Source organism: Apium graveolens, chromosome 10 (genome assembly GCF_009905375.1).
Source record: "Apium graveolens cultivar Ventura chromosome 10, ASM990537v1, whole genome shotgun sequence".
Taxonomy (NCBI): domain Eukaryota; kingdom Viridiplantae; phylum Streptophyta; class Magnoliopsida; order Apiales; family Apiaceae; genus Apium; species Apium graveolens.
This window is the reverse complement of record NC_133656.1, coordinates 226,197,540-226,221,589: the sequence shown is the minus strand read 5'-3', so window position 1 is coordinate 226,221,589 and position 24,050 is coordinate 226,197,540. Positions and strand designations below refer to the sequence as shown.

Below are 24,050 nucleotides of genomic sequence, written 5' to 3'. Positions count from 1 at the left end.
GGTCATTCAGGCTAGGAAAGGAAAGGATTTACTAGGTGGCAGTAGTTCAACCTTCAGGAAAGCAAATTCAGGCAAGTAACTCTGATTACTTGTGTAAATAGTTATAAAGAGAATGTTGTTCATACCATGTAGAGTATTGAACTGTTTAAGTATGAAACCCTTGTTTTATGAAACCCTGATATTGATTTGAAGTACCCTTGTTCTTGATATTCTGTTATTGATAAGTTTATTGATTTCACCCTTTGATAATCTGTCCTTTCTGTTCAAGTTACCTATTAAGCCATGAATTATATTGAACCCTTTGATTATCCTTGTTAACCCTGTTTAATGATACCCTGTTTCTCTTGATCACCCTATTGATCCCTAAATCAATGCTGATCCTTCTAATTTAGTGCCTTGTTATCCTTGATACAGAATTCTTATGAATTGTTCCTTGCGTATCTTTGAATCACTCCCTGAACTTTGTTTCCTTAAAATCTGAATTAAGAATGAGTTTCGACTTGAAAGAGTCCGAATGATTTCAAATGCTTGGTAATGATAAAAATGGATTTTTTTTTGAAAACCTATTTGTTTTTCCAACTCAAGGTTTTCCAAATGAATTCCTGATGGATTAGATTGGGACGTAAGAGGCTAGTGGGACTAGTCCGGTCATGGTAAGAGGCTAGCGGGGCTAGTCCAACTTAAGGCTGAAATTATACCGGTTGGTACCTTAAAGACCGGATGGAGGTCGGTACGGGCTGATCACCCGTACATAATGAAATGGAAAGATAAAGTGATCCAATCAAGGGTTCTAATTGATAATTTTAAAAGGGAGCTGAAACTTTTGTTCAATAAATTGATTTTTGAAAATGAAAATGGTTTATATTGCTTTGGAAAGAGTTGATTATGTTATCGTGAAGCTTAAAGCTCGAGAACCCTGATTCTTGAAATTGTTGATCATATGATTGATTATATATATTGAAATACTATTGCTTTCCTCTATCAAAAGATCTATTCTGATCCTTTAATGATTTGTGATGAATGTCGGCTTTCGTCCTTCTTTGAGCCTTGTTCCTTGAAATCCCCACACTATCCTTCAAAAACCTTTCCTTAACCCAAAAGATGGAAATCTGCCACCTAGATCAAATAAAGTAGAATGCCCTGAGATTGGTAAAGCATATTGTGATTTGATATTGTAGAACCGCTATATAGTTACTTGCTGAGTTTTATACTCATTTGTTTTGTTTTAATCTAACCATGGCAGTTAAGCAAGAAGATGGTCAGGCTTAGGCGCACTGCTCGTAAGAGCGTACCTGGTGGTCCCTACCGTGTTGAGGGTTTCCGGTTGCCAGAGCAGGTAGTGGTAATTATGAGTGAGCTCGCGCCTAGAAAGAAGTGTATAAAGATACAATGGGTTATCTGTCGGTTCCCAGCCGGAATCGATATTGTTTATTTAATAATATTTTGGGCTTGTAAGTTATATTTTATGATTGGTAGTTGTAATCTTGTCTCATACTTTATCATGTTGATCCTGTTAGTAGTTAATCGGGGTTATGCATATTTAGTTATTAGATTAAAGGTGTGTGAGTCCTCATTTCCTAACCCCGAGATTGAGGACGTCACACAACTTGTAAGTTGAATTTATAACTTATAAGCTGATAAGTTGAATGTCAGTAATCACATACTTTTTTTCAACTTATTTTGATTTTTCGCTGATTTATCAACCTCAGTAGTAATTTGTAAAATATATATTTTTAAATGTTAATCTAACTTAAAATTAAAGAATTAAAGTAATTATATTTATTATATGATTTATTTTAGTTCATTTAAGAAAAAAAATCTGACTTATAAGTAAATTATCCAAACACTTATTTAATTTATAAATATTTTTCTACTTTTCACTTATAATTCACTTGTTCAGTTTAAATTATAAATTACTTATTTTAAAAATTTTTAAACGGGCACCTATATCCAACCCTCACTTGATTTTCAACTGAAAAAAATTAAGGGTTTAATCCTCCCCTACTCATGTTTTAATCTAAATATGTTGATGGTTCAATCTATCTCAACCCAACCCAACAAGCCCAATCCAGACCCTTTTTATTCAACCCCAAATCAAACAAGCCCTCGATCGGAGAATTTTGTTAATTACAAAGTATAAAAGGTAACTTTATCCCTCTTTAAAATCTCCAGTCGTCCCTCATATTTCAAACAAGAGAAATTGTCTAAGGCAAGGATTTGATGCACCAAGACCAGCCAAAATCACCCATTGCCCTCGGTGATTGAAAATGGCCCAGGTGATTTCTGTGCACTTGGAGCAAGTCAGAATCGGCCATCACCTTCCAAAGTTATCAAAATTGCACGTTAACAGTTGAATGTTTATATTGTATTCATGTTAAATTAATAATAATTAATAATAAAGAATAAATATATTATTTTTAACATTTTCACACTAAAATACGATGGATGAATTTCATATTTTCAATAAAAATTATAAAAATAATATTTGAATTAGTTAGTTGGGTACTCATTATAAATACATTTTAATTTATGAAAATTCATACTTTCGGAATAAATAGAGTTAAATTGATGCCTGATTTTTGCAATTTAATATTCACAGGATGATTCGTTCTCTCGAATGAAATTAAGGTCACGTATATAATTTTATCATAATTTTTTTGTAAAGCGAAACTCCCTCCGTCTCAAATTAGTTGTTTAGTTAGATTTTTGCACGTAATTTAAGTGATTTGACCGCATATTTTTATTAATTAAAATTTAAAATATATTTTTGTGAATTAAAATTTAAAATATAAAATTTTAATTACAATATTTTTAGAAAAACAAATAAAGGAAATATATGTAAATTCATCTAAAAATACTGTAAAAATTAAACGTGACAACTAATTTGCAAATGACATTTTTGATTGGTTGGTTTATGTTTTGAGCAGACGGGAAATATCGGTGCATCTAATAAAACAAGATGCGTTGGCTTTTGAATGCGAATTGCGAAGGCAAAGACCGGGTCACCGGGTACTGTAAGACTGACTAGTTGACTTGTATTTTGGAATTTTCGTCCATACCACTTGTCTCATTAAATATTTTGGAAGAAGAAAAGACTTGGCTTGTCAAATCGAACGTATAAATAAGATAATCATATTTCAAGATTTTTTTTCATTATTTCAACGTCTCATCTAACTAATTTACTCTTGTACTGTACTCCTATTTCTCCTATAAATAAACTAAAATTACATTTAAATTATCGGGAGTAGTCTTATTAAGAAAATAAGTATTACTTATACTAGCTTACGGCCCGTGCGATGCACGGGTCTTTGTTAATATTTATATATTTTTATTTTTATTTTATTTAAATTTATTAAAATTTTATAAAAATAATTAAATACTAAATATTGATTATATAATTATATTTTTATTATGTATAATTTGAAGTTAAGTTCAAATATTATAAATAGTATATACTTGATATTATCTATGTTAATGTTTGTTGTTACTCAAATTCGAACCTGAAAACTTATATGTATTTTTATAAATAATAATATAAATGTTTGTTGTTAACGGGATTCGAAACTGAGAACTTATATGTATTTTTATAAATAATAATATAAATGATTGTTGTTGACGGGATTCGAACTTGAAAACTTGTGTAATGTATTTTTTTAGTATTTGGATCTAACAGCTCTGATTATTTGATGAAGAAGATCCGACGATTAAGATGAAAAGAGATAACCAAAATGAGGGGTTAACCAAACTACAAATTATACCACATTCCGGTTATTATAGTATAGTATACATTAATAATTTTTAATAAATTCTAATAATTGTATTATATTACTTTAATTATTTGTACGTCTGTTTAAAACTGAAAACAGTAGTATAATAATAAATCTGAAAAAATTAATATAAGAATAAGTATTTTAAAACAACTTTTTTTTTCAATTTTTTACTATATATTTATGAGCATATAATAAATACAAAAATTTATATATTTAAGCCATAGTAATTGATTTCATTTTTTTAATAATAGTGTATCTCTCTATAAACAAAAAATACATTAATTAAAATGATCAAAAATTGTGGTCACGTAGTAGAAAATTCGTTTTTTTTTAAAAAACCGTTAAAGCAGACGGATAAAGGAAACTTATTAATTAATTAAAAATTAAGGTTCCAAAAACAAAACTCTCAAAATTGTAGAGTTTTAACATCTATATATAGTAACCTCTCCCAATAAAACACCTCTTCCTCTTTCCCCACTTATCTCCCTCTGCAAGTACATACTTGTGTGATTACATTTCATATTGAATGTAACTCAGATCGGATTTGGGCTTAAAAAAGTTTTGATTTTGTGTTAGCCCACAATAAAATCTTGGACACCCAGGTGTATTTATTGCTTTTTCTGGCCCAAAAACAGTTATTTTATGTGTTGTTAATCACTACTCAAGTACAAGATTCTTGATTTTTAGTGAAAAATATATATGTTTGTTTTGTTGTGTAACTAAAGTGATGGAGAGTTGAAATGTGAAAAAAAGATTGTGTTTTAGTGTTGAGATTCATGGGGAATTGTTACAGTTTTGAAGTAGATGAGCAATATCAACAGCAGCAGCAGTATGGTCAGTCTCTTAATAAGAATCCAGGTACAATTTAAACTGTTTTCTTCTTTTTTTAAATTATTTTATTATCTTGCTACTAATTTTAGATTGGGCTGTGGTAGTTATTTGTTCTAGTGGGAGTCTGATTTGAATTATGGATTATGTGTAGATTTTAAGACTTGTGAAGTTGTGATTAAGTATTGCATTTTGTGTAAAGGGTTATCAGTATCTTTGGGGTAAGTTGCGGGGGTCTTTACGGAAACAGACTTTCTACGAGTAGAGATTAAGTGAATATACATGATTATCAAACAATGTTTGTCTTTCTAACTGAGAAAAAATCTTGAAATAAGCTCTTAGCTTTTCTACGAATAGAGATAAGGTTTGTGTACAATTTTTAAGTCTAGGGTAGGGATACAAGGGGTAGGTTTGAGTTTATTTTGATTGATTATTATTTATTTGGACCTAATGTGACATCACTCATGCATGTTGCCGTGGTTTAGCTGGAATTAGGTGTCATCTTAGCTGTCACTTGTAAAAGTGAAATTGGTGAATTTTGTTATTCTGATTTCATAGATGTTATGTTTTACTAACTTTTAAGGAATTAAAGTATATTATTATCTAAAAAGAGTAATGAATATAACATAATGGAGATTGCAATTGAAGATGATTTTAAGTACAGCAAAGAAGATGAAGATGATTTAAGTTATTTAGCGAAAAATAAAATAAGAAGATGAATTAGGTGATGAGTTTTTAGGGATTGCCTAGTAGTAAATCCGCAAGGGTCTATCTCCTTCCACCAATAGTTCGCTTTTTAAGGATAGCCCCTTGTTATGAAACAAGTAGGATGCTGCCAACTAATCCACCAATAGTTCGCTTTTTTCTATAGAAGAAGTAAATTTCTTACAAGAGCTCGTTGAAGTTCTAATGTTGCCCTACAAAAAACTCATTTATTGCAATTAATGTGCTTGAATTTTTTGTTTTGATTTTGTTGAACTGAAATAAATGTAAAACAACATATTGAATTGGTGTAATGGTGGTGATGGAATTTGTGGAAAGAAAGGCTCAGAAACTGCGCTTAAAGGGGTCCATTAGGAGGGTTGTTTGTTTATTGTTTTTGAACTGAGCAGAATGTCAAGGGTGTAGACTGGGTAGTAATTGTGCTGACCTAAACCTTCATCATTATTTACAGTTGGAGCTGATCGTGTTGTTGTCGCAACTCCCACCAATGCAAATTCTACCTTTCCAAAGTCTGCTGAATCAAATAAAAATGCCAAAGCAAACAGTGTCGTCGTGATACCAAAGAATGTCAGGGATCTTCGCCGGAATCCGGGGAATAGTAATCTTGATATCTTTACATATGATGAGATGAGGTTGGCCACCAAGGTGTTTCGCCCTGATCAAGTTCTTGGGGAGGGTGGATTTGGAATTGTTTACAAAGGAGTTATAGATGAGAATGTTAGGCCTGGTTACAATAAAACGGAAGTTGCCATCAAAGAGCTTGATCCAGAAGGAATTCAAGGCGACAGAGAATGGCTGGTAATTTTTTTCATCAAAATATTTCAAAAGTTTCCTATACAAGAATTAGTTGCGTGTTACTTTATAGTTTAACATATACTCCACTGCAACGAAGAGCTGTTCATACAAAAGAAAATTCAAACCTAGTTACGTCCATGGTGGCAGGTGAGAGTAGATACTGAATTCATATCGACATTTTTGATGCCACCAGACGGTATTTCATAAATGGATTAGTTAAGACTGTAGCCAACTAGCCATTTTTAGGTTGCCACCATTGACCTTCAGTCTCCAAAATGGGATCTAGTAATGATACTTGGATAGTGTAATCAAAGGAAATACTCAATTTGGTTGATCAATGTTTCTATACATCTTCATTTGTTTGTTGCATGGGTACCTTAAAAGTAAACGGAATTCGAAGATGCTTGCTAGAATGCTAGAAGTTTCTAAGCATTATATTTAACTGTGAAGTAGATCTCAGCTTATTATTTTGCTAATAGTGTCACTATTTAACATTCGCTTCTGTCAAGTTTGTGCCTCTTTGTTCAAGCCAATATCGACCTCACAACACATTTGAGCTAGCTAATCATTTTCTAGATGCCTATATTTATCTTAATGATGCATCTATTTGTAATGTTGCTTTTATCATTTTCTAGATGCCTATATTTACAGGGTTGATGTGTAATTTAGATGCATACGTGAAAATTGCCTAACGATTAAACCATCAGTAGCATCATTACTCACTCTCCCATAATGACATCATTAGCATCAATTGAAAGAAGAGCTAAATAAGCAAGATTTTTTCTTAAAAGCCCCCTATTGCTAATTTAGAGAAATAACCGTATGTAAGAACTCAATCACAAGAAAAATGGTATAGTAGAACTCTTTGTGAAGGCTATTACAATTCTATATTGCATTCAAGGCTGAGCATCCTTTTACATATTCAGTACGGATTATCATTCCAGTTTCAGGTCCATTAGAGGCTGTACATCTCCTTTTAACAAATGACATCTAGAATTACATGCGTTCTTACGACTTGGTTGAATGTGCTTTAGATTCTGTAGTTATTTTGTGGTTTCTAAGCTACAACTGTATTCCCTTTAATGTAGATCATTTTACAACTTAATGTAAACTTGTTTCAATTAGTTTTAAAACTCAAACTCTGGTTTTCTACTTCTGCAGGCTGAAGTTAACTATTTGGGACAGCTCGAACACCCTAATCTCGTGAAGCTCATAGGGTACTGCTGTGATGATGACCACAGGCTTCTAGTCTACGAATATATGGCATCTGGGAGCCTGGAAAATCACCTTTTCCAAAGTATGTGACGGATGCGAATCACCTTTTCCATTTCTTATATTTGTTGGATTAGTATGGTTTAACTTTTTATTATGCAATAGTATTGTTGATGTAAATATTTACTTTCATTCACAGGCTCACATCTTTAGACATTAGACTTACTTTAGGAAATTTGATAATTGATATATTATATTATATATATCATGTTGGGAACAGGGTTGAAGCTCCTATCCGAGTCACTAGATCATGGCATACTAACACATAACCTATTCTCTTGAGTCTCACCCAATAACTCTCTTAACTTCTCAAAAACATCTGGTATAGAAATCTAATTCTGATTGACATTTTCATTTAATTGTAAACTTTTGCTTCATGAATGTTGTAAGACTAGAAGTAGCAGTAGTCTTTAGAGATGATAAAGCTTTCAAGTAAAGTTTTTTTGATAAGACATCTATACTTTATTATTTTTGAATATTAGAAGAACAATTTTGTTCTATTTCTTTCCAATATCTTAGATTTAATACCAGCAATGTTGAAATGAGATTCATTATAGTATTATGGACTTAACATGAGAATGTGTATAGTCTTCGATTCGAGGTAGTATATGCTTCCCAAGTGATTAAAGTAGTTTGCTGTGTCATTTCTGGTATTGGCATATGAAGAAAGCTTATCTGGCTTGTGCATTTTTACAGGAGTGAGTGCAACTATGACTTGGGCAAGAAGGTTAAAGATTGCTTTGGATGCTGCAAAAGGGCTCGCTTTTCTTCATGGTGCAGAAAGATCTATTATCTACCGGGATTTTAAGACATCAAACATATTGCTCGATGGGGTTAGTTGTGCAGTATGGATATGTTTTATTGTAGGACTCAATATTTGTTTTCATGAAAGGTGTTCACAGGCTCACATGTAGTCAGCCAACTATGGTCTTGTTGGCTATGCTATTATTTATAAATTAACATGAGCTTTGAAGTCTACATCAATTTTGCTGACAACAGAATATAACTTAAATATGTAGCATTTCAATGCAAAACTTTCTGACTTCGGACTTGCAAAGGATGGACCTATGGGAGATCAAACGCATGTATCAACACGGGTTATGGGAACTTATGGTTATGCAGCTCCTGAATATGTAATGACAGGTAAGCATTTAGTTAGCAGGTTTCAACGACTAACATATATTACATGTTTGATAATTAAAGATTCTTTTATCTGGATCAATGAGTAATTATGTACTGTTCGTATTACCACTAACTGAGGCATATTGTAGATAACCAAAATTACGCAGAGAACTTCTTGTTCTACTATGAACTGCAGAATGAAACTTTGAGTTTATTTTTTGACTTTATTTTTGTTATAGCAAGGGAATTATTAGGTAAATATTATAGTTGAGTTAAATAAATATTGTTAATGGTAATGATTTTGTTGTGGAGTGGATATTGAACCTGATATAAATTTCTAATAGGATTATTAGATATTTCTTTTACGTGGCTTTGCCGAACTAGTTTTCCATGTTTATTTATGTTATATTGCTTGCAGGTCATTTGACAGCTAGAAGTGATATATATGGTTTTGGAGTGGTGCTACTTGAAATGTTGATAGGAAGGAAAGCCATGGACAGGAGCCGACCTAGCCGAGAGCATAACCTGGTGGAGTGGGCCCGGCCTCTGTTGAACCATCACAAGAAGCTTTTGAGAATATTAGATCCGAGAATGGAAGGGCAGTACTCAAATAAAACTGCCATAAAGGTGGCAAATTTGGCTTATCAATGCCTTAGCCAAAACCCAAAAGGAAGGCCTGTCATGAGCCAGGTAGTTGATATACTTGAATCTGTTCAGATACAACATAGACGAGAAAATGTATCGATTCAAAGTGGAAATAGTGCAACTCTTTACGAGGTTCCCAAGAGTATTCCAAGCAATCCAACCGACAATCATAGAAGTAAACAAAATGAAAATGAGAGGTTAAAAGATGCAGAAGCTCCAATGAGCACGCCGGAAAGGAGCAAGAATGAACCTCCAAAAGAGAATGATCTCTATGACCCTTATGAAAGATCGTGATCTCTATAAAATCTCTCTATAACCCTTATGATAATAATATGTTTGATGAAAGATCGGATTTATGAAGAATTTAAACCTGGGCATTGGGTTTCATGTAAGCTAAAATTTTAGAGTTGCTTAATAAAGAATGTGAGTTTAAGCAGTAGTTTATGTAAGCTTTGTATTACAAGACTTTAGTCACCTTACTCTCAATCGGTTTCAATTTCCCCAATTTAAAATTTGTTATTATTGTTTTTTGTTTGTATGAGAGCACCACAAGCCCGCATATTCCACTTAGCACTTCCTTCAGAAGCTGGTAATTGGTATAGACGCACACATGTATGGTACATCAAGTTATTAATGGATAAGATGTAGTAATACTATTTACCACAATTGATCACTGAACAGAATTGTAGTTATAAAAATCCGAACATTCAGGATGACAAATTATCTGTAAAGAAAAAAAGGAGACCATTCTTATTAAAAAAAAGTCTATTCTTAGTACACCAAAATGTGTAAAGTTTTATAAATTTAGTCCTTATATATCCATTTCTTATAAACAAAAAAATTAATGACGGTAACGTGTTGTCGGACAAGGTGAGGCGAAATCTTACTTTTTAACCACATAATCTTCTAGCGCTGAGCACAAACTTAAAACCCAGAGATTTGATGTAGTGGTTGGCTTGCAAATGTATGTTCCGAGCCATCAATATTTTCAATGCATTATGCATGTATAGGCAAGAGATCAATCAAAATGAAGAACAAGAAAAGGAGAGCTAGCTGACAACAGTGTACATATAAGACAGTTCATGTTAAGTTACCAGTTCTTCTAAAATCTCAAAGTGTTAGGAATTGGATTTATCACGACCATATCTCATATAATTAACGGTTCATATTACTTGTAATAGTTAGAAACAGAAGGATTTTTCCCCGAAGATTGTAATTTCCTGTTCACTTTAGCAAGTCCCAGGGTCGAATTCGATACAAAGAAGGATAAAAACATCATGTATGATGATTAATCATGAAACTCGAAGTACTTTGCATCGATATTCTCCTAAAGCCCATATAGGGAAAATGTTTCTGTATGCAGAATAACTTATCATGCAATTCTTGTTGAAGACCACTGTGATCTCCTGCAGATTATGAAGGAGAAATACGATTAGTAGGCCAAACAACAAATAAAATTCAAGAAAAGATGTACAAGAAAAGGAAGCAAGATGGCAAAAGACTAGAAGACCCACTTAGCTGGGATATCCATTTCAGTTGGTCAATTATGTCAAGGTACTTATTTCTGAAACTACCCATACCTTAAAAAAGTAATCATTTATTCGGTCAGATAAGGATGAAACAAACAGGGATTTAGAATTTTCATATGCAATACAAAATCACAATGATCATAACAATAAGGGTGCTGCTGTTTCATAGAAAATTTCGAAGCTGGTGAGAACTGAGAGGTTACAGATTTATAACGTTTTATCCAAACATGTAGCGAACTAATGTGGTATTTGACAAAACCATTCTAATTCATATGTTTTTAATATATGTTTCCCAATCCATCCCGCATGCATCTTCATACACGGAAACACAATGCCTTTTACAAAAGAGTAAGTCTCACAAGCGCTGGAGAAATAAATCACAATTCACAATATCTGATCGAAACAAATCAGCTGGCTACTATTATTGGCCTTCATCCATTGAATCATTCTTGTTCAAGGCCTGAGATATTGAATCCTTGTCATCCAACCTTGATGAAGCTGATGTCTTCAAAACTGAATCTTCAAGCGCCTCGAGGAAAGATAAAACAGTGAATTTATCTGCAGCAAACCATAACAAATTATTTTAGAAAAAAATAATTAACTGAGAAAGTGCACCACTGGCTCTGATTCTTCTTGCCAAATTTCAAACGACATTCGTACACTTGACACAACTTAAATCTTAATTCGGATGTAAACTAAACAAACGCTAGAGGCCCTTTGTACGATTTTAAATCAACATCTAAATGTCTTTGGATCAGAACATATAGGAAGCAACTAATTCACTGGACTTACAATACCTTGACAAGTCTGCTAATGATTTTGGTGTTAAAGCCTATCAGACCAAGGCTAATCCAGGACTATGTTTAACTTGCATTACAAAACACTCAAACTAGCTCAACTAGTCATGATGCACAATGTCTTCATCAAATTTAAAGACCAATAACAAATTTAAAATTTTTTAATCTTGCAACAACAAATATAATTGACTCACATTTACTTGGGTCAATTCCAAACTGAGTAAGATCAATCTGTCCTGTTCGAAGCACCTACAGATACGCAAGAAACATTCACAAATAGGCCAACTGATTAAGGTCGTACAAGAAACAATATCACTGAAGTCTCTTACATAAGTAAATGAATCCACTTGTTGGCGGAAAGGAGGGCTTTGTAGAATTTCCATCAAATCTTCTGGAGACCATTGACCCTAAAATGATACAGAAGTCTCAGAAAAATGCAGCAAACATGAATACAATAAATTCAGTTGACAATATAGTTAGATATCATATATTGACCTCAGGTAAGTATGATGCCAGCCCTTGTTCCAGTGATAACGTGTCGATCAACGGCAATATTAGCTCAGGCTTTAAAATATCCCCTAATCCCAAGCCTAAAGCAAAAGTCAAGAATGCAAAAAAACCAAATTTAAAGTAGCAGAGAGCAAGCTATCAATTGTCTCGATGCCTGAAATTCTTTAACAAACAATCTCAGCTCTAAATTTTGTCCGACTTGCGTTTATTTTTAGACTTTGTGTGACTTCCGTTTCTTTCATTATTCATCTAACACTTATATTTCTAATTTCTTTTCTTTTCAGGGTCCATCACTTCTTCCTTATTTATAGATTTACTTCTACCATCCTGGTAGGACCTGACAATTCGTTCATGTCGTGTACTTCAGTGTTTCGCGTAATCAAATACTAAACCTAAACACAATCCATTTAGTGTTCGTGTACTTTCGTATCATGTACTTCTCGTGTCATTTTTCGTGTAAAATTGAATATAAATATAAATTCAAAAATATAATTTCTAGGTAAAAAATTTACAAAACATATTATATAAATATATATTAAATCATACTTACATACTATATTATGAAATTCTGTATTATTATACAAACAAGTATACATATATTAATTATAAATTCATATATATCTATTAAAACTGTATGTATATCTCTGGATCATTTCCAAGAGCAATCAGCAATCAGAACCTAAACATACAAGGCCATATCAGATCAGACTTCTTGAATTCTTACCTGCATCTGGATCTCCAGCTTCATCTATAAAAAAAGGTGGTCAGTCCCTAAAGGTGTAAAGGAAGTACTAGAAAAATAGACCGAATAGATGATTTAAAACCTGTCGACCCAATGTTACTTAATATCCGCTGCAGATCCACCAGTTTCACAGGCCCTGAAGAGGTCACGTCACTAGTAAATTCAGCCCCCGTACTTGGGCCTACCAAATTTCCTGCCCTGAAAGACCTAGGATTAAGCTCCTTAATAATAAATCATGCAACAGTAATAGAATAATTTCAAAGAAGACTTTAAAATACAAATGAAAAAAAGCTACAAGTGTATCAATGACTCAATTAACAAAGGATATGAGATAAAAGAACCTAGATCATGGGAAACAAAGTAGACAAAAGTTAGCACCTGCACATCAATAGCATAAAGTTCTTCTCTAATATTTGCAAGGAGAGAGTTCAGGAGTCTTTATCATAATTTTTTAATATTATTTAATGAGGCATGCCAGGATTAAAGATGGGTTGAATAACTAAACAAAGCAAACTGTGAGAACTAGTATACATAAAGCCAGTTTATGTACAGTTAAGAGTGGTTAATTTGACAACTTGATTCATGCAACTTCACATACACACACACATATATGTATATATATATAACCTAATTCGTGCAACTTCATATATATATAGGGGTATGGTCAAATAGAAACAAACTTTATTCTAAAAACTAGAAACCAATGAAAACCACTAATTTTATAGATTGGATTGAATCTCCACCACACAAATTTTATCCACTCATTCTCTCTCCCCCTCCAATTTCACGTGACTCCCTCTGGGCCCTCTGTGTACTCTGTACCTTGCGTAAATAATTTTATTCTTATTTTTAATTTAATTTTTTCATTAATCGACAAACTTTTTTTAAAATCTGACTTCACTATATTTTTCTTCATCTACCAACGATCGATTTGCATACCATATTTGTTATATTCCGACGATAATCACTATTTATACTAAACAGAATCACTAAACCGAAATTACTATAATTTCAGATCTTTCTTAATTTTAGTGATTCTCATAAGCATAATTAGTGATTCAAAATCTAGAAATTACTATCTAAAATTTAAATTGGAACTTAATTTAGAAGTTGTTAAGTTTTTAGGGTTCACCAATTCCTTAAATAGGTTTTAAAAATATTTCGTTCTTTCTAATAATAAGAAATTGGTTAATAAACATTCCATTTATTTAGGGTTTAGGGTGTAGGGTCCCTAAACCCTAGAGCCTAAACCCTAATTTAGTCTAGGGCCTAGAAACCAGACCATGTAAATAATGAAATCTATGTACAATATAGTGATTACTATCTGTAATTTAGGTGATTATTATGTACAGTTTAGTAATTGTCGTCATACGATTTAGTGATTGAAGAGTATATCAGTTTGAATACCATACTTACAGCAATGCTTTGTCTCCCCCTTTTTGATTTCTTTGTCTGCTCTCAGGTCTTTTCCTGTAATTTTTTTTCATTTATTTATCTGGTCTTGATAAAACCATAACCCACATAAGTGGATCAGGCCCAACAAAATTCAATATCTCTCTCTGATCTTTTTATATTATTAGTTAATTTAGCTAAATTTTAGTGATTCTTGTAAGTATAATTAGTGATTTATCGCCGGAATATAGCACATATGGTATTTATATTGATCGTTAAACACAATCATTATAACACCACCACCTATCTCACCTTCATCACCATGACTACCATGACTGTAACAGCCATAATATCAAACAAAAATCACTAACTTTAACTATTAATACAGTGATTATCATGTGTAGAGAGGTGAGAAAAGAAAAAGCTCATAAAAAAGAAGAAAAGTTTAGAAAATATGAATGAAGGAATGTATGGGGTAAATGGAGAGGAACGAACATGGATGACGGTGGTAACGGGGGCTGATGATGGTGGTAGAGGTGATTACTGTGATAGGGTGGGGTAATGAGGTAAGTTGAACTGTGGGGTTTTGGGGGAAGAGTCGGGGTTGTTTACAGTGAATTGAGAATGAGGTGGGTGGATAGTACTAAAGTGAGGTGGGCTGGGCCTTAGTTTCTAGTTTTTATTTTAAGGCAGTTTCTATTTAAACAGCCCCATATATTTATTTATTTATTTATTTATTTAACTTTTCTAATCCGATCAAGAATCATATCATTCAACAGGTAGAAACCTAAACCCTGCTTGACCCAAAGCCACCGATATTTTGAAGGCAAAGGTGGTAAACTTTTTTCTAGTAAGTTCTTTATTTGAGCATCTCATGAGAACTACTAGAGGAAGATCCAAACATATTCTAGGCCCAAAGGCACAATTCGTCGTAAAAAGAGGTAAGAAGATATAGTGCTTAGTAACTTGACTTTCCCATGATAGATGACCAAAATCTTACTAGCTAATCAAGTAATGGAGAAAGGGAAATTGAGAACGGAAGAATTAAATCATATAGATAATAGAGGTAGGGGATATTTATGCTCACCGTGTCCTATAAATAAATAGCAGAGGACCAGGTGTCATTTCCTGATCTTGTACTAATATTAATGCTTATCCACAGAAGTGCTAGATTGGTCTATTTCTAGCGACTACAGGTTAGATTATCTTATAATATTGAATTCAGAGTAAATGCTCCTTATTCCGGTTAAAGAAGTATACAAAACAACCCTTTTGTAATTCTCTGTTGTTTTCAAAATTAAATTACAAATATATCAAAAAATCTTTTGTGATTATGCATTTTAATTAAATATGGGTCAACCTATTCATGCCATACACAGAAGAAAGTCACAGTCAATGTGAACTCGAAGTTCAACTTCTAGATTATCTTTATTATAATTTTGTACAAGACTTTGAAATGTAATAATTTGCTTGTTACTGAATAGCTCTACCCACATTACCTTGAGGAAATATCATCTTCGGTCATGTCGTCAGAATTTTGGAGAGGAGCAGAAGCATCTATTTCTTCTTCACCAGGAAACTCTGAGATAATAGACTTCAGATCAGTTATAAAGCTGTGAGGACATCTAAATCAGTCATCACTAGAAGCATTCAAGATCTTAATATCAGAAAATTGCAAACACACTGGTGCACAATGGAAGGCCAGTTTTGGTGCATTGTCAGAAAATACAAATAAACAAAAAAGTTATATTAGGGACTGCCTCAACTTATTCCAAGGTTAAGATCATTTTAGAAGTATGCAGAGAGAAAGAGGGAAGCACCTGTTCAACCATACAACAGGCAGACGCTACAACGGAGTTCTGGTCTTATAAATAAATATCGTAAAGCAAGAACAAATATTTTATGACAGATTTTACACAGAAAAAAAAATACATGACTCCGGGATTGTAAAATAAGTATATATTGATCTTTGGTACCCAGAGGCTGATTGATGAAGAGGTTGACCGCGCTACATATTTGCATGTCATTATCAGAACCAGGCTCCTGTAGAGAGATTTAAGAAACAGTGAGCAAGCATCATAACACAATTAAACTTCACAACAGAGATTCAACAGTATTCACCTGCATCCAGAAAAAAAACTTTCTATCGTCTGTCTGAAACTTCAAGATGTAAACTCTTTCGGATGACTGGTTAACCTTCAATGTTCCAAAAAAAAGTAGCAAAAATAAATAGTTAATAAAAGAATTGAGTTAACTTTTATTAGAGAATAATAACACAAACAGTAAATCAGAGAGTGAACATACCTTTTCAAAAACACCCTCATCAGGAAAGATGATCTGATCCTACGTTTACTAGGAGTCAAGGTAAAACATAAAATGCAAAGATGTTAAATTTAATATATTGTTCTATGAACATGAAACTAGAAAAGGCAAGTAATTAAACACGCAATGATGAAAATTTCTGTAATGCTCGGACTGTCCGGACTCAGGAAGACCCAGCTGTACCCGTGTCGTGGACGCGGGGATCCGGATCAGATCCTCCATGTGAAAATGGACTTTTCATCTCCGACAACCTAACTTAACTTCAACAACTTATCTCTAAGAAAAAAGAAGAGAAGAAGAAAATACAAGACAGAGAGGTTAAATTGTAGAAGGAGAAGAACATATAAAAACCCTCGATTTGTTCAACTGATTATTATACACAATATACTAAGGTAATTATAACAAATTTACTTTCCTATTGTACCATATTTTGCCAACTTACCTCTTCAATGTTAGATTTGACTTTTTAAATTCTTACATTGTACCTGCTATACATATATATACATAGAGCAAATATAATTTTACCTTTGTATTCAAAAGTTTATTTTTTATTTTTAAATTAAACAAAGGCATTTATTTTACAAAAGTATCATATAAATTGAAAACAGAACTGCCCTCTCCAAATCCAAATGTCGGAGAATCTGACACTCTGATTTGTGTATGTGTCAGATCCTTCTAAAGAGTCCAAGCATCATCGGAAAATTTCAATGCATAAACATACTAACTGGGACTTGGCTCTTAAAATAAATATTCACAGGTTAAAAGCGTTAAAAGATTTTCTGCGCCACTAATGATCACCTCATATAAAATATAATACTATGGCCATATTTTAAGAAAACGTGCCCTACATGTATGCATAAACTTTAACTAGTTATTGGTAAGTAAAAAAGGCACAAGTGACAACAGACCTAAGATATTTGACCAAAAGAACTGCCACCACGATATTGAATTAAATTGATGGTATGCCTGGCACAAGAAACGGAAAAGGGTAGTAATCTACAGCATCCCGGTAACACAATTTCTAAAAGTGTAGGACTCCTCTAATATACTTTACGGTTTATGACCTTGTCAGGTAAGCTCCCACTCTCTCAACATCTATTCCCTTAACAAAGCTTGCATGATCCACATCAACTATATAACAATAGACCCGATATAGCGCACAATAAACAATCAAATGGATATGAATGTAGGTTTTCATCAGATACAAAAATTCTAGTAAACAGGGAGGATAAATGGATATGAATGCAGGTCTTCTTTAGATACAAAAAGTCTAACCAGGGACGCTGGGTTTCCGGGAAAAATCATAAACTTCATGGACAAGGTTATATAAGGGTCAAACCACACATTCTAAAGTACCAACGTGCAATCTGATAAATACAGATTGAAGTTGTTTAATTATCAACAATTAAGCACCTATAAAAAGAGGACTGTCTCTGTGTGTGTGTGTGTGTGGCCACGCCCACATACATATGGGCAGCATAAGATATTACCAAGTTATGGAAAAGGTCAAACAGAATCAGGATACATCTTCGATGACATTAGTAGTCCGATCAAGCCATTGGAAATGGATCAAACCTTCTTCCCCCTATAAAACAAGTGTAACGTTAGTTTCCATAAAGATCTCAAACTATTTTCTTGTTTTATTTTGACAATTATTTTGGCGTATACAAAAAGAGAGGTTGTCAAGTTTAAGCGAAAGTAATTCTACCGGATAGTTCACAATTAATGAGCAAAATGAACAGTTGAGATTCCGGTCAATTTTAGCTAGGCAAGTCTCCAGAATTAATCTAGATGCTTTCATATATTAGATAAAAAGATTAAAGATGCAGACTCTGTTAGATGTAATAATGCCACATCTAAGTTCTCCATGGAGCTCTCACCATAAATTACATAACTCAACTGGAACTCACATACACAAGCAACTACAAGCACTTACCCTTCCTATGCGAACAAGCCCTTTACGCGGATCAGAGACTACTTGTTTTCCTTCCAGACGCATTTTGCCAGCACGAAATTCCAGAAAAGGTTCCTGCCACAACGATATTGAAATGTCACATATACATTAAGTAGCCTCTTACACATGAAAAAAAACATTTCGAGCTTTTGCTACAGTCAAGCAAATAGAATTTAACCAAACAAAAAATGTTTATAAAGTAGTTTCTAGGCATCGTATTCTTAAATAAACAGATAAAGAATGGAATTATTGAGGTCCGAATTCAACAATAAACCCTTCATGACCAAAGGTTTTCACCTTCACAACCTCAACTTGCAAAAAACCTATTTAAACAGCAGAAGACAAACATACAGACAACTTTGTGCAACACAATCAGATACAACTACAGTCAACATAATAACCTCACATTGTTCAAGGTACATTAAAAGCAGAATAGCACATACACGTTATGCAGATAATTAATTTTTGCAAAGTAAAATACTAAAGCAAATATACACTGACAACATTTACAACATCTGAATTAAAGAAATATATTTTAAAAGTTAAAGCACTCTCCCTTGATACAGGATGAGGTTAAGGAGTCGAGTAGGGGGCAGAATTCCCCTACACAGTTAAGAATCCAATAGAAATACAACATAAATCCTTGTATTGATTAAATATTCATCAATTCATTAAATAATAAATCTGATTAATTAAAAAATAATCAGAGTTATAGGAACAAACCCTATATTGGATAGTAAGAAAGTAATCCTAATGATTATTTAGACTACTCATAGATGACTATTTTTGCTTCATACACTAGAAGCAGTAATTTGATTATTCTAGTCATTAATTCGGTATGAGGTAGAAAGATCATGTCTCAACCGGCTAAAGTACCCGTATATGTTTGTAGGTTTAGTGTTACTGATTAAGAGGCTTTCGTTGGCGTTAGTTTTAAATCACTGCAAAAAAGCTTGAATCGTGGCTTCCTTGACTTTTCTCACCCTGCCTGTGAACGGTATATACTATATACATACTATAGGACCTGAGATTCTTAATCACAACTCAAAACCCTTGCTTTCTCATGCATCAACACAACCTAGATAAGGCTTGAAATTGGATAAGCCTCGCCGTTTTACTCCCACTACATTAAATTAAATTTGAATTGATTTAATTGTCGACGAATGTTTTATAATCAGATAAGTTCATAGGGGAGGGTTAGGGTTTCGTAGCGGAGCCAATAGATAGACTAATCAAATCTATTTAAACCGGATATATTAGTAAGATAACAAGGTCACCAAGGAAATCATTGATTTGATTCGGTAGCGTCGGACGATTCACAGCCGAAAGAGAGGAGTGAAAAGCGAGTAGCGAGTGTATCCTACGAGGGGTTGAGCCGAAGAGAGGAGTGAAGAGCGAGTAGCGAGTGTATCCTACGAGGGGTTGAGCGAATCCTTAATTGTTGTGCCTGATGTTAATTGTGATTAAGAAGAAAGGTTCCGGCTAAATCTTGGATGTGACAACTGAGTGTGAGTTTTTTGCCCGTTTTTTGCCCGGAGACATTAAGAATTAGGAGGAAGATGGTTTTTACGGTATATGTAAGTCCTATGTGAAGAAAATCATGAGCCAAGGTATCGTCCCGCTTACTTTTATGTTCACTATATATTAATTTGTACCTAGAACACATATATCTGTGCACACAAAAGCCGGGGTCTTTTGCGGAAACAGTCTCTTTATTCTTTGGAATGACGGTAAGGCTGCGTAGTCACTGTCCTAGACTGTATAAACAATATTTACCGGGTACGGTTGATTGAGTGATTGATAGATGACTATAGTCATATATGTATATTCAAAAATATTCCTAATAGATAATACAGACACGAGTATACATATGTGTATATAATTTTATTAAGTCTTCCTAAGCTCAAAAATAATTTCCTGTTCCGCCTCGTCCCACCTAATAGATAATACAGACACGAGTATACATATGGTGATATAGATATTGTATTGAGGCAAACTGTGTAATGATAAATTCTGAATGATGAGAAATTATTACGCTTTGATTACCTCTATATTATATTCTTAGATGAACATTTAACTAATTCCATCAAATTAACTTCGGCACACCAACTTTTGTGTAACACAACCATGTACAATTTCTTTTTCTAGTCATCATTATTAAACATTTAATATTTTCACATTATAATGACTCACAAACTTTCAACAACCTTTCACTGTTTAACTCCTGTAATATTATCTTTTTCCCAAATGCACTCTTAAACCTTAATTCGAAGTCTGTTAGATTTTCTCTACGAAACTTGCGATTTTGATTTCAAACATTTCCATAACTACATAGGTATATAACCTATCACTTTAATTAACAAAACGTACCTACCAGTGTGACACTAACTACTAGTTTATAACATTAAGTCCAAATGAGTTCCGTCTCGTTGTAGTGCTAACTAATCAGTACATATACACACCGGAAGCTTAGATTACCAAACCTGCTCAAATTCACCTAGAACAGCAATTAAACAGTACAAAATAAACACAAAAGCTTCTGAACACCGAACGAATAGAACACATTTGAGATACTATTCGTAAACATATCAACGAGTCTTTAATACCTGAATCGCTGGAAAATCATCTGCCGTAGAAGAACTCATAATTCAATCCTTTATTTTATATCTAATTACCTGCCGAAATTAAACAATAAACAAAAATAAAAAACGTAATTAGACATATTATAAAACATATCACATCGAATTAAGCAGAATAGTTGATTATCTAATGTCCACGGAGCCAAAAAAATCAATTGAAACTTTCACCCTAACTAATAGCTGTCTTAATTAAAACGGTATACAAAACAACAATTAAAAGAAAATACAAATAGTAGAAATGATTGGGAGTACCTTTTTGTGCTGTATACGTATGGAATAGAGTGAGTTGTGTGTGTGTGTGTGTATATTTAAGTGTTCGTTATTGATACAAGAGGAGAGCGTTGCTTGCGAAAACAGAAAACGAGTTTTGTAAATTATTGAGACAAGCTGCACTTGCATATTAAATTATTTTGTGGTTACTGATTAGGGCTTTAGAGTTCTTTTCGAATTTTACATTTTCGGGTTGGGCCTTGTATCCTGGTACTTGTGGGGCTTTGGAATTTTCGGGCTGTACTTTGCGGGAACTGTTTAAGCAGGGATTTTCAAAAAAAAATTGTCAAACCAAAAATCCGAATACAACGATCTGAACCAAGAAAATAACAAAACCCTTAAAAACGTTGTTGATGGTGGTTTTTTTATATCGAACTGTTATATAATACTATATAAAAAAGTACTAGTATATATCTATACAATAAGATTAGAAATTATAATTTTGTGTACTAACTTAAAATTCGTGCGACGTATGGATTATTTTTAATAATTTATAATTTTTTGAATTTAATTTCAAGAGGTATTTTTAAGATATTAAATTTATTTATTTGAAATTTTAAATATGTATAACTTGACAATAATCATAAATATACACACACATATAAGTTAATGATTTTTTAAAAAAAATTTGATTGAAATATATAATTTTATTGATATTTAGAGATGGATATACAAAATATAATTATGTTTCATTAAAAGCTAAATTTTAGCTCAAACCTATACGAAGTATTTTAGTTTGGCTCCAATCTTGTTTTAGTCCGGAATAATTACATACATTACTTTTTATTAGCTTAAAATCAAATATAATTAAATACATTACTTTTTATTAGTTTAAAATCAATTATACCGATCAAATCTCATTAACTATATTCAGATTTAATTTAGTTTAATTTGTTTAAAGTCTAATCAACATTAAAAAAATTATATTAACCCAGATAAAATTACATATTTTTAAGTTTTAGCTAGTCTATTATTTTATGATTTAATTTTGCTTTATCCTACATTAGTTGTATAAAATTTGGAAACCCGGGTTATATATTGATTTGTTTTACTCCAGCACTATTATTAACAAAATATCTTTAGTTTCATTTTCGTAAAACAGTATGGATACCGTTAGAGATGTTCAAAAAATCTGAAAGCCGGAATCCGATCTGATCCGGAAAAAAGCCCGAAAAGTCCGATTCGGAAAAAACCCGGGCCGCGGGCCTTAAATGGGTCTCCTTTTTTCTCGAAAATCCGGCCCGACCCGAAACCTGAAAAGTCCGGATCGAAAAAAACCCGGATAATAGTCCGGTTCGGCCCGGATAAAAACCTGGGCTTTTTGAAAAACCCGATTAAAAAACATATTTTTTAAATAAAATTTCAAAATATACAATACTTTTTATGATTTTTAAAATAATATATCACAATATTAGAAACAATTAAAGTATATATGATTATTTATATATTATATTAAAAATAATTATTTATTTTGGTGTCTAAACTACTCTGTGTGATATGTCAAGATATTATTTTCTCTCGTATTTAAACTACTCATAATTCGAGTTATAAAATATTAAAATATTTTTTTAATATGTAAATAAAAAGTCCGGATAAAGCCCGTTTCGGCCCGATCCGGCCCGATCCGGCCCGCGGGCCTAATATCTCTTAGGAAGCCCGGTCCGACCCGATTTTTAAAAAAGCCTGGCCCGATCCGTTTAAAAAAACGCTCTTTTTAAAGTACATATAAAACCGGGTCCGATGAGTTTTTTGTGCATCTCTAGATACCGTAGAACTTGAAAAAAGCCCGTAATTTATATAAGCCCGAATATTATATGGACAGACCGACTATCAAACTTGTGTTAGTTAGATTATTAAGGGCGGATTCCGTTACACATTTTTAAGTTTACATTATATCTAACAACTAATCAGATAGACTTTAATTTTATTTTAGCCTGTACCAACAAATTACTTTTAAATTTTTTAATTTATTTGACCATTTTTAGCCGGATAAACAGTATTTGCTATTTTATTTTAACTTGAAACAACAAATCCAGATAACCTTGTTTAGTTACTTTTATTTTTAGATAAGATTGGATCAATTGTATAATTTTGTTTAGTCCAAGTTAATAGCATATTTTATCTTATTTAAACTCGAGACCATTACAGATATTATAATTCTATTTGTATTTATATGATTATAGTTATTTTAAGAAAATATTTTATTTTAAATATTACGACAGTTACAGGTGACCAGAACGACTACCAACAAAATTTTAATTATTTCGGTCTTTAATATAATAATATATATATTACATGATAGTATAGTACTTAATTTTAAATAATTAAATTTTATAAAAAAAATAAATTTTAGATATAACTTTATATTTTATGTTATTGATAATTAAGTTATTTATCTGTAGTTGAGTAATTATTATCACCATTGGTAGACGAAAAAGATGATTTAAATTTGGGAGATTTGAAATACAATAATGAATTTAGATTTTGTTCCCCGTAAAATATTTACGGGGTTGTTTGGAGAAAGTATCAAAGGATGTTGATAAGATTGGGCCTAGTATGGGCCAGTGGTTGGCTGGTTCAATAAATAATAGATTTTTTATATTAATTAGTTTAATAAAATTAATAAAGGAATGATAATTAAGTAATTTCAACAAGTATCGACCGACCGACTACTAAATTTTCAATATTTCGTCTATTATAATATAATATAGATGTATATTTTATTAATCACATCAACTTA

The 24,050-nt window shown here is 32.5% G+C and overlaps 2 protein-coding genes across 4 annotated transcripts; one reads left to right on the top strand and one right to left on the bottom strand.

The window, feature by feature from the left end:
* The first annotated feature begins 4,219 nt into the window (after positions 1 to 4,219).
* Positions 4,220 to 9,682, top strand: LOC141692538 (putative serine/threonine-protein kinase PBL17). Its single transcript, XM_074497409.1, has 6 exons — positions 4,220 to 4,628; positions 5,773 to 6,119; positions 7,278 to 7,413; positions 8,085 to 8,221; positions 8,408 to 8,531; positions 8,929 to 9,682. The coding sequence occupies exons 1-6, from the start codon at positions 4,547 to 4,549 to the stop codon at positions 9,447 to 9,449; spliced, it is 1,347 nt and encodes a 448-aa protein (XP_074353510.1). The 5' UTR covers positions 4,220 to 4,546; the 3' UTR covers positions 9,450 to 9,682.
* A 501-nt stretch (positions 9,683 to 10,183) lies between these two features.
* Positions 10,184 to 21,446, bottom strand: LOC141693800 (26S proteasome regulatory subunit RPN13). 3 transcript variants are annotated; one of them, XR_012563271.1, is made up of 15 exons: positions 21,293 to 21,446; positions 21,008 to 21,076; positions 18,384 to 18,476; positions 17,973 to 18,032; positions 16,430 to 16,468; positions 16,247 to 16,321; positions 16,102 to 16,168; positions 15,625 to 15,706; positions 12,816 to 12,940; positions 12,716 to 12,739; positions 11,977 to 12,071; positions 11,811 to 11,888; positions 11,676 to 11,730; positions 11,044 to 11,242; positions 10,184 to 10,561 (listed from the first exon to the last, which is right to left on the bottom strand). XR_012563271.1 is itself a non-coding variant. In XM_074498967.1 (14 exons), the coding sequence occupies exons 2-14, from the start codon at positions 21,044 to 21,046 to the stop codon at positions 11,106 to 11,108; spliced, it is 969 nt and encodes a 322-aa protein (XP_074355068.1). In that variant the 5' UTR covers positions 21,047 to 21,076; positions 21,293 to 21,446; the 3' UTR covers positions 10,820 to 11,105. The 3 variants fall into 3 exon arrangements, 2 of the variants coding, with proteins under 2 accessions (XP_074355068.1, XP_074355069.1); XM_074498967.1 differs by lacking the exon at positions 10,184 to 10,561 and having other exon boundaries at positions 10,820 to 11,242; XM_074498968.1 differs by lacking the exon at positions 10,184 to 10,561 and having other exon boundaries at positions 10,820 to 11,242; positions 12,816 to 12,931; positions 21,293 to 21,445.
* Positions 21,447 to 24,050: the final 2,604 nt, after the last annotated feature.